General features: G+C 32.1%; 1 protein-coding gene across 1 annotated transcript in view; it reads right to left on the bottom strand.

The window, feature by feature from the left end:
* The window catches only part of GRIK2 (glutamate ionotropic receptor kainate type subunit 2), a 561852-nt gene that overhangs the window by 230335 nt on the left and 319586 nt on the right, over positions 1-11931 (bottom strand). The window contains exon 8 of the mRNA XM_039871757.1: positions 2089-2238. Within this exon, the coding sequence (XP_039727691.1) occupies positions 2089-2238 (150 nt within the window). The remainder of the gene's footprint in view (positions 1-2088; positions 2239-11931) is intronic.

Here is an 11931-nt window from a genome sequence, read left to right as displayed (position 1 = left end):
TTCTACTTACATTATGGGTTCACCCCTCAAAGTTGAGCAAACATCCGGGCTTTTTCAAAAATATAAAACGTTTCCCATTCTGCTGGCTATATAGCCAAAAATATATATGTCCCATTATATGTCATTTGAAAACAGCTTGGGATAATTGTTATATATGAAAAATTTAAATAATGTAATATGTATTCACAACTATCATGTTTGAAAGAATATATATCAAGATCCAAAAGAGGTAAAGCCCAGTAGATCATGAGGCATATTTCAATAAGGATTACAAATGAATATTACCATTACTATATTTCTTAGGCTTCATGTGTTTCTTGGGTAGTTATGTGTAAGTATTGTAAAATAGTTTTAGGCTGATAAATTACAAGTAAAATAGAAAAAAATTATAATATATATCTATATTCATATTGCAAAGTGTCATCACTGAGCTTAAACATGTTAACCAATCTCCAACAAGAAAAACAATTATTTTTAACCCAACTGCTTCCAAAAAAAATAATTTCAGGTAATTAACAAAAATGCATATTAGTATAAAAATAGACAATGCTATCATAGGGTACAGGAATAGAAGTGAAGAATAGTAAAACAAATCTTGGATAGAGATAGTACAAGGAAATATACATCAGGTGAAACTCTACAACTAAAAAAATTCAGTCACAAATTCAATTCTGAACTTCCTAGCAACCAGAATAAAGAAAATATGATGAAAACACAATATGCAGGGTCCATAATTTAAGACATACCAAATACCCAGGAGAAGCACAGCTTTTCCTGGTACTGAGACCTGAGAGAAATGTCTCCTTTTGGTGCTCAGAAGGGGGGACAGTGTAATTTAGTGGACAAGGTACTCAATAACACCCTACAATAAATACAATAGTGAGTTTCATACAACTGCTTTCTATAGGGATGTTTGACACATGCCTCATTAATCAAGTGCTGCATTCAAAAAAAATATTTTTTCAACTAGCCAACCTGTGCACTGTTTGCAGCTCTCTGATGCTGTTTGTTTTAAACTAGAAGTAAATGTATAATGTGGAGTAATAATTGAAATGTATATTCTTCAGAGAGTATCATTTTACCATCTAAGAGTTTGATAAAAATTAGACAAGGAAAAATCATTGATATTCTTTGCCAAGGACCTGGAGAGTCTTAATTATGAGCCTATTTGCACTTTTATTTTCATGATGAATAATTTATTGTATAATAAACTGATTTCTTATATACCATTAATGAAAAATCTTATGATAAAAATACCTGTGATTTTTCATAGCAAAGATTAAACTTTCATAGTTAAACTTTCATATAAATACTCCCATTTTAATCAAATGAAAAGTATCCTAAGTTGACAAAGGAGTTTCCTTCATGATAGGAAGAATATAAACAATAAACACAATATATATAATTTTATGTGTGTGTGTGTGTGTGTGTGTGCGCACACATACTTGACTTTTAAGAATTTTCTCTTTTTTTCTCACCATAGGCATGCTTAATTTATAACTATAACAGATGTAATAAGAAATGATGTATGGCCATAAGAATGGTTGTATTATGCAATATGAAGTAAGCTTTGCATTTTTATGAATCCATATATTGCTTTATGTTAACTGTTAATATAATTAAAATAACTAGACACTATATCTAAGAACCATAGATCTAAATAATAATTTAAGATTTACAGCTTGTTTTTAATTTAGTGCAAATGGCATTCATACTAAAAATTCATTACATATTTTGTTGCCTAAAATATAAACAAACATTGTTTAAACATCTATATCTCCACATAAATGAAAAAAAAAACGCACATAAAGATTCAGGAAAGGGAAATTAACAATATAATAAACTATAGATCACAGATTTTCATCTGTTTACACAATTATAGATATTTTGAAGGATGTTCATTTATTTATCATGTAATTTTCCCCCTTTTATGCCATATTATTTAGTAAAAATGTTAATTTTGCTTGTATGGAAAAAGAAAGTTTAATTTAAATGATAACAGCAAAAGGTCACCGGTTAGGAAAACTTCAATACTCTTAATGCAGTCATCTTGAGGACAAAAGAAACAAGGCAGATTTGCATTTCCTAACATACCTCTTTAATTAGGCTCATAAAGCGGGTCCCGAAGCGCCAGGGTTTGTGTCGATTACACTGCAAGGAGCTGACCGTCATTTGGGGAAATTGTTGCACGCCCACAGACACCACGTGAACAGCATCATACATGAGAGCGGCATCCGTCTGAAAGCCAAGAAAAAAGGCAATATGGAGTCAATACAACATGTGAAACCCATGATGGGCAATTTGGAAGTAGAGAGAAGGAAGAGGTGAGAGAAATATGTACCCAGTTTTTCTTCATATAAGGAAGAAAACAGTATTTTCGCATGCTCTGTTTCTCTTAGATAAGATATTATATGATCCAATTACTATACCAGCTCCGTTAGAACATTTGACCGACCCTTCCTTCCTGGAAGTGATAACCCCATTTTATATTGTCTAGTATCTCTGTTGATGTTAGAAATGTGTGAAGACATTCATTATTCCATTTTTGTTACTACATCTGTCTCTGTCTTACCCTCTCATTACACAGACACACACACAGTGAATGCAACTGCCAACATACTGAATGTCTACATAAAATTACATATTGTATATAACAATAAATAAGTAACCAATTTCCTTGTACGGGAACAAAAAAAGAGATTTGATGGGAGATTTACCTAAAAACTTAAAAATATAAACCCTAATCTTTTCGATTCAATTCTTCAAAAGCTTCAATCTCAGAAATGAAGCTACAGTTCTGAATCTCAATACAAGTATTAATCCCTTTTCAAGAAACTAAGCTTAATCCCCTCTACTGTTTTCTTTTCTCAAAATTTCCATATGAATGAAAATTCATTTTGGCTTCTCAAGTAAAAGGAATATGAATTCTACTGTGTTTGCACCTGCTCAAATGACTGACCACTTTAGAGGTTGATGCAAAAAGAAAAAAATGTTTATAAGTCATAACAAACCAGAAGCTCAGTGACTGTCAGATTCTGTGTTAAATGGACCCTCACATTGTGTTTGACAGATCAATGCCAGGCTCACTACCTACAGAAGAGGGCCACACTGACAGTGCTGGGAGCAATGAACTTTGGGCCATCTGCTTGGCATGCTTCAGAATAAAAGCATATATTTCCTCTTCTCATTCACACAATTAGTGAGCTGTGAAATGAATTACAAAATGAATAGGAACCCTGTAGATTATAGCGTTTACCACAATATAATACAAAATGAGTACACACGGTAGCTTTCATGCAAATGGATCCTAAGGAGCTCTATCACATAAAATGGAAGAGAGCTAAATAGCACAATGCAGTGACAGAACATAATAATAATGCCATTTTATAGTTCATAAATCTTGGCGATAGATAGCTGAGATTCATAACCTTTATTTTGTAAATATCAGCTAACTACTTTCACATATTCTGATGGCTGCATAGTGAAAGCCAGAATAGTGGGATTGATACAGGCATGCATCATGAGCCTGAGGTTTAGACTGATATTTGTCTTTGGCTTGAGTTAACATTCAGAGGACATATTTCATATACCACATGGATGGTCATATAAATACTTACTAAGTTATAAAAGATATATCAAAATAAAATGTATATGTTTTAAATATCACTGTTAACAAAGTATAGAGAAATAAACACTTGCAGACACTACTAAATGAAAGATAAAGGGCGATTTTGCAATTTGAACCACAAAGAAGCCTTAAAAAAAATCCATGTTCTTTTTAACCCAGTAATTACTCTAAGAAAATCAGAGATAAGAACAAAGCCTACATACATCACTCAGTTAAAAAAAAAAATAGATAAAAGTGGAAACCTATTGAATGTTCAAAATGAGAAAAAATAAAAATATCTCAATGATATTTTATATAATCATTAAAAATCATAGTTTGAAAAATAGTTCAATCAGAAATTGCATGATATGCTAAATGTAAAAATAGATTATACAGAATTGTATTTCCAGTATAAACCATTAAATATATCTTTATAAGTACTCAATATAGGCTATTTAACTTATTTAACACTCATGATAATGATTTAATAAAAACACTACTATTGTTCCCATTTTACTGATGGAAAAACCAAGGTAGAGAGAAGTGAGGTAACTAACCAATGTCACACAGTTAAGAATTAGAGAGAGGCCTAGATTTAAATAGCTTCTCTGCTCATAGCTTCTATGCTTAACCACCATATTGCATGCTATATGAACAAGAACTAAAAAAAGAAATCAAAGAGAAGAAAATACACTAAAATGATACCGGTGATTACTCTTTGAATTAGTAATGAAAATTTTAATTTTTCTTTTTCTTGATTTTTTAGCTTAAGATGGAAGTTTACTAAACACCACTGCAGTTATTCCCAAGATGAAAATTTTTATCTATTTCCACAGAAGAACAGACTATGAATATCTACTATCTTGCCATGCTTTACTACTCACTTACATGATCTTATGTAAATTTTATATGAAAACCTTAGAATAAGAATTTATCTTAAATGACAATCCTAGGAAGGAATTATACCTAATTCAAAATTTAAAAAATCGTTTTTGGTACATAGTTTCAGCTTCAAGATCAGAGGAAACACTAGTTGATAATAAAACTACTTGAGATTTGCGATTTTAAGTGTAATTATAAAAAAGACAGTATTTATGAAACTATAAGTTAAATACTGAAGAAAAACTAGCAAGTAGTAAAAAAATTGTTGACTGAATTACTTCTTGAACTCCCAGTTTAAAATAATAAAACTATTTGAGATTTGCGATTTTAAGTGTAATTATAAAAAAGACAGTATTTATGAAACTATAAGTTAAATACTGAAGAAAAAATAGCAAGTAGTTAAAAAAATTGTTGACCGAATTACTTCTTGAATTCCCAGTTTAAAATATGCCAATTTATGTTAAAGCTATAAATGGAACTTCTGAAACTGTGTTGTATGTATTTTCATCAATTTAAGGTGCTTTTCCTTATTCTACTTTTAGACTAGTTGTTTTATGTGATAATATGGACTTATTTTCCATTTAAATTTGATATCCTGTCAGACTCACTTTTTTCTTCTTTGCAAAATTGTACATATGCAAATTGTTCCAACTTTGAAAAGTTGTGAGAAAATTCTAGTGTTTCAAAAATGTTTTTCTTATTTTTACAAAAGTGCATGTTTGAAAATCTAGCTTATATTAGTAATGGTATTAATTAACATTTGTTCAGTATTTACTATGTGTGTGACATTCTCTTTACATCATTTCCTTTATTTCTCATCATCCAATTGAAAATCCATTGAGTTCGTATCAAATAGGAAATTGAGGCAGAGAACAGTTAAGTAACTGGCCTAAGATTATAGCATGTGGAGGTGAATCTGGATTTGAATTCAGGCAATGTGTCCAGAGTTTACAACCTTCTCTCTAGGATTTTGCTCAGTGCTCTACGTTTAATAAACCAAAATAGTTTAAGTGATTTTGAAGTTATAAAATATAAGAAATTTCAATAAATACTTAAATGTATTAATCTGTATTCCTTTTTATAAGCAATAAATATTCACATAATAAAAATCCACTGCCAAGTAAGGAATGGTATAGATTGTAAAGAATTGATAAATATAAATTCACAAAAAAAGAAATACATCATTGTATGGGATTGAGTCAATAATAAGTTAGTTAGGAAGTTAGTAAAATTAACCAAGAACAATTTTATGAAAGGAGATTTCCTCTATACAGTTGCTGCTCAGCAGATTTTTTAGAAGGCAGAGGTCCTAGAGTATGTTTTCAAGATCAGGTTTAAAGGGCCTCTCTTACCCTTAGCTCTAAATTGTAGAGATTGATTGAGCTGCTCTTGCTAAATCTTCCACCCTCTCATACTGACTCTATAATCCCTTGCCTTGACTCTTCTCTTGGTGGAAAATAGGAGGAAAGAAGGGAGAGGTAGAACAGAAGAGGAGAAAAGTAGGGGAGACATATAGGTTAATTATTTTGTCATCACTTTTATATTACTATTACTATTAAGTCACATTGCATGCTTATTCTATGCCACACAACTGTTCATTTCTTTACACGCGTTCTCACAAAGACCATGTTTTAGGTGATCTCTCTATTACCATTTTAGAGAGGAGGAAACTGAAACGGCAAAATTAAAGTAATTCTCTCAAGGTCTCATCACCTTGAGAAACAAGACTAAGAAAACAAGATTCAAGCAAAGTTTAGCTCTTAGCTACCATTCGAAGTATCATAACAAGACCCTAGCAGAAATAAGATTCAGAAACAAGACTTTAAAACAAGACTCAGGCAAGGCCTATTATTAGAACCACCTAGTATTAGAATCACCATCCAAACTATCATAACCAACTACCTCCCTAAAGCCATATTCCTAAGCCAAAACTGTAAGAGACAACGGAGGGGAAATTGATGGTAGCAAGTCTCATATTCTTGGAGGCTCTGCTGAATATCAGACAATTATATCCCCAGGTCCCATAGAGAGTAAGTATGTCTCTGAGCTGAGATTCAAGTTAAAGTTCATTTGGTTCTCAAGTCAGATTCTTTTCTTTATACATCAAAGATATCTCTAAAGAAAGCTTCAGGGTTCAACATAACTATAATTTAACCAATGAAATTAAATGAAATGTGTGTTCAATAGGGCTATTAAAATTCATATGAGGGGGTTAGGTAAAGTTGTAGTCATTCACATTCTAAGCTGCAAAGACAAACGCTTAGCAGAGCAAAAAAAATCGGCGGTGAAGACAAAACAATCTGTTCTATTTTCTGTCTTCCAAGTATAATTACTCATTGATATATAAATAGATCACATGTATCAGAAAGCTAGAACATCTGTTCACCCTGGGAATATAGTCCAGAAGAAAGTGCAACTAGATAGATAAAGATGGCTAAGTGCAAACTTCCACGCCTCATTGCTAGGTTAAGCATCTAGCAATAGCAATTGAAGCCCCCTTGAGAGCCTATCTCAGACTAGATTGAAATTGGAACTTTATTTCTCTTTCCAAAGTAAGTTAGTTAACCCACAAAAATTTCTATCAGTCAAAAACTGTTTTGCAAACTTTTGAAATTGTGCAATATATTCCTACACATTTCACTAAATTTGTAGTGATCTTTCTACACGTGGCTTAAAAGATCATAAGTACCTTTATATACATTTTAATTATACATTAACCATGTCACCATCATATTGCTGCATTTATGTTATACTTAGTCTAATTACTTTTAGACATGGAGTGTGCAACAGAGACGCAAATGGAAGAGTGACAAATGCTAATTTCTATAGCTGAGCTATTGCCACTGAAATTGGTTTAGTCACCCAGCGCTATTTCATCTATTTCAAGTAACCTCATGTCTGATGAGACTTTAAAGTATTGAAAGAACAATGAAATATGCCTACATTTCTTTTATGCTCTGGAAAAGTCCACTATACATTTTTAAATAATTGAAAAATCAGGGAAATCAGATGTTCTCAAATGTTTCAAATGATAAAAATCGCCACTGTTTAATATTTTTGATTTTATATGTATAATCGAACCATTAAACAATATGTAAAAGGAATAATAAAGAATGCTGTGAATAGTTAAAATGTAGTTAGAGTTCATTTACAGAAGAATCTAATACTACGCACCATTACCAAGTATGTCCATGTTGAGTACATATGTTATTTCTGTTTCTGATCACTATAATCATCACCATTAAACATTTACTTTGTAAAGTTCTAGGATAGATATTCTAGGAGTTAGAAAAATTAAAATAGCTTTTATTTGCATGGAGCATGAAGCAAATACTTAGAAATGACAATTCTGAACTGCATACAATCAGAAGAGAATATTGGTACATAAAATCTCTCAGATATACTAAAAACTTCAAAAACTATCAAAGTTATTTTCCTTTCCAATGAAAGGACAGTCTCTTGGAATGCTCTGTCTCTCAGGTAACAGCCTTTTCAACTTATTTTCTCTATATTGACAAGCAGAATTATGTTTGTGACTGTCATTTTGCTTAAGCACTTCGTGCATGTTTGAGTCCTTAACCTGGGCTCCAAACACACCCAGTGCTGTACGCAATAATTTACATTTAAATGTAATCAATCACTCTTAAGAGTGTTGTACTATCTGTTTATATTTTGATTGTAGTGACAGTAAAATGGGTATATACATACGTCAAAACTTATAAAATTATATAATTTAAATTTGGAAAGTTTATAGTATGTCCATTTTACTCCAATACTGCTATTAAAAATAAAAAAGTAGTCATGCACTTTTCTGAGAAGATTTCATTTTATTCTAGAACCCTCCAACTTAAGCATCATTTAAACTGTAAAAGAAACAGGTATTACGGAGTTCTGAACAACAGTCATACTTTGCCATCTAGCTAGAATGTATTACCTCTCAGAGGTACGGTGAACCAAATCTGCCAGCAATTCAGACCTGGAAGGAATGTGAGTATAGCTTCTATCCCATTTCTAAGTGAATTTATAGTAACAGTTCTTCGAACACATTTATCTTTCCATTAAACAAGTGCAGGCAGGTCTCCTTTGAGATCTGAATGCTAGCTGGCAGGTGGCAGATCCATTCTGGAACTCCTACATCTCAGATTTTGTTCATTTATGAATTCCCATCTGAAGTATAGTGCATAGCACAAAGAGCAGAACAATCTAATAAATGGGATTTAAGTTTATGAATTCTGACTCTTTCATTGACTTGATCTTTTATATAAAACAAATAATCAAAATAAATTTAAATCCCCTTTGCCGTGTTTCCTCATTTTATAATTGGAAATAAAAAATGATGATCTGCTATATCAGTTCCTTATTGGAAAAAATCGCTTTTAAAAAACAGACAGTCTCAGGTGGAAAACTATTACAGATATTGATTCTTTAATTAGAAGATGCAGATATTAAGGGTGGTGGGGAAGTGGTAAATTCTGACCTCTGAAGCTTCTTGCACAGTCAGCACAGGGCTAAATGGGACAGAGAATCACCTACCCTGAGCAAGAGTGAGGGTCACACATGGAAGACAGGCTGGTGTTCACTCATTCAGCTGGCACACTGTACCGAGCACTCTGCCCGGCACAGAGCAGGTGCTAACTGAAGTGAGGGACTGATGAAGAAATGCCCTCAGACCCAGTCGGGAGCCAATTGTCAGAGACAATTCTCCCAGTTACACTGCAGCTGCCATTATGCTTTCTCTGTTGCCGGTTCTTTGTACTACTCTGAAACACAGTTCTTTACCAGCAGCTGTGTGGACTGCACAGATTGCATGAGATAATACATTAAAGCAGTGTGCACAATCCCTGGTACATGGTGTATAGGCAGGTGTTAGATGATGATGATGATGATGATGATCACCAAAAGAGCGGTAATCTCTTCAACATGGATACTATCCAAAACAAGGAATTGGTTTAGAAAGTATAATGTTTCAACCTTTTTACACCACCATTAGCCTAAATGAAGGAACAGGCTTCATGCTGTTCAAGAAAGCAGATCAAGTTCTGGAAGGAGAAGGAGCAGAAAGGAAATTATCATGCAACAATATTTGATTCCTATAAAATGTGGTGTGTATACAACACCACAATTCAGAGCTCAAAAAAAATTACTGAATAATAAGCATAACCTGACATATTTAGAATTAAAGAATTAATATGTGGTAAAATATTATAGTGTCTTGCATTTGTTACTAAACAAAGGGCTACTGTTGGACAGATAATTACACACCAGCAATGTGAACTTGGATAAATTTGTGTTGTATTTTTTTCTAGTCTTCACTTTTTTCATCTGTAAGAGGAGGGGCCAGCACCAGTGGATTTTAAGATGTCCTGTGGCTTACAGTTGTATTCTAGAAAACACATTTCATTCCTATTTTATTTTGGCTTTCATAATATAACTATAAGTGTAATTTATCTATCTTTATCCCATAATTTTTTATGCTTGTGCATTTATATAAGCTTTTGTCTCAACATTTCAGACAAATTAGTAAATAAAGGAAATGAAAAGTCATTTTCTTCAGCTATTGTCTGTGTTGACACTTAACAAAATTCCTGTCTAGCCCATTAAAACCTGCCAATACTTGTATTATATTCTATTTATTTTAACTTCACTCTTAAACTTCTCACCCATATTAAAACCCACCCTGGCCTTCTGATATTCTACAAAGGAAAACTAAAACCCTTTCTCTCTTATTCGAAGTCATTCACTCATATGCCAGTATTTTATCTTCTTTCATATCTACTTATAGAGTCAGAACACGGATATACCTATACTTTGCATTTTTAAACTAACCAGAGAGATTTCTATATTGCCAATTAGTTGAATAAAAGGAGATTCCAGAAACTGCGTGATGAAATATCTTTAAAGGGAATATAAATCTTTGTAGCTACCTGTGTGGGATTCAGGACCCATGAGGGCTAAAAGGGATAAAAGCTTAAAGAGAAGATAAAAGAAAGGAACAGAAGAAGGGAAAATAATATAATGGGTTCAGCCTCACAGTCAAATTGATGAGTTAGGAAGAAAATTCGAGTTCAGCAATGCTCTAAAGAACAAGTGAAGGAGACAGTACTGGATGATAGTGTTGCTGAGATTCAGCAGAGAAAGGGCCAGGGCCTGGATTAATGCCATCAATAATTAATGGATCTATTTCTTCGATGTTTCTTTGAATTTTTGAATTTGAATACATGTCTATGTCTCTTTAAACATATGTCCTCTGGTTCAAGCTAAAAGCTACCAAAAAAATAGCGATAATTAATTAACCTATTTTGAACAACTAGTAAAACATAGTCTAAAATATGGCCTATGCTAATTTTGACAATAAGAGTTTTCATTGGTCCTTTATATTTGTATTATACAATTTTGGACTTTCAATCTTGCAAGAACTCTTGCTGGATGCCACTTTCCTTAACAACATTCAACAAGATAATTTTACAAACCTCATTATTTCCCTGTAAGCGTTTAGAGCTCTATAAAGTAAGAAATTCAGTCCATGGAGTGTTAATGTTGCAATTGTGAAAGCTTTACCAGATGACTATTTTGCATTCTTTCCAAGAATTATATGTATTTACCATAAATATTTTCTATATAATTTTCTTTCTTTCCTAAATATATCTTTAAAATGCAGCATTTCCAAGCAGAAAATCCTATTTGCTTTTACTACCACACTTTCTAAACTTCTTTAAACATTTATATACAGATTCCAAGATGTTTAAATGTTTCTTCAACACCATGTAGATAAACTCTTCACTTTTTAAATATAAATGCTAAGGGATAGCTGTGAAGCAGGTTCTAAAATGCCAACAGGTTTTCAATTAAAAGTTTCATTTAATTAATGTGATTATTATTACCTAATTAAATTTTTTCCACTAAGATCAGTCCGTTGAGATACCTCATTCTCTTTTAAAATGCTCCATGAAGCTCTTACTAACGTCCATGAACCACACTGTATTGATGGGATTGTTAGTGAACTCTCTAGCAACAACATACTAGCCTTAATAATTTTGGCCCTGTTAAATCTTGCCTGCTTTGTGCTACATTTGGAACTGCTATTGATCTAGAGAAGAGTCAATATCAAAGGGAAGTATTCTTTGCACTTCCAGCTGGTCTACAATACATCTAATTATCTTGATATTTGGTGCTTAAATTAACTTTGTGCATTTAAATTTATATTTATCAATATTATTTATATTTACTATTTTCAATATGATAAATGAAATAGATTTTTATGTTATTAACTGATTGATTTTGTCTAATTTGATATCCAGGAGTATGTATACCAAATATAAATACCAGAAATATGGATTCATGAGTTTAAATGTTCATGAAAATGCTAATTCTAAATGCCCGTGAAAATTGAGAACTTAAGACTTCCTATAAAATTTATCCAAACTAAAAATTAAATTATAGTA

The sequence above is a fragment of the Pteropus medius genome, unplaced genomic scaffold (assembly GCF_902729225.1).
Source record: "Pteropus medius unplaced genomic scaffold, Ma_sr-lr_union100, whole genome shotgun sequence".
Taxonomy (NCBI): domain Eukaryota; kingdom Metazoa; phylum Chordata; class Mammalia; order Chiroptera; family Pteropodidae; genus Pteropus; species Pteropus medius.
This window is presented reverse-complemented; position numbering and strand designations above follow the sequence as displayed.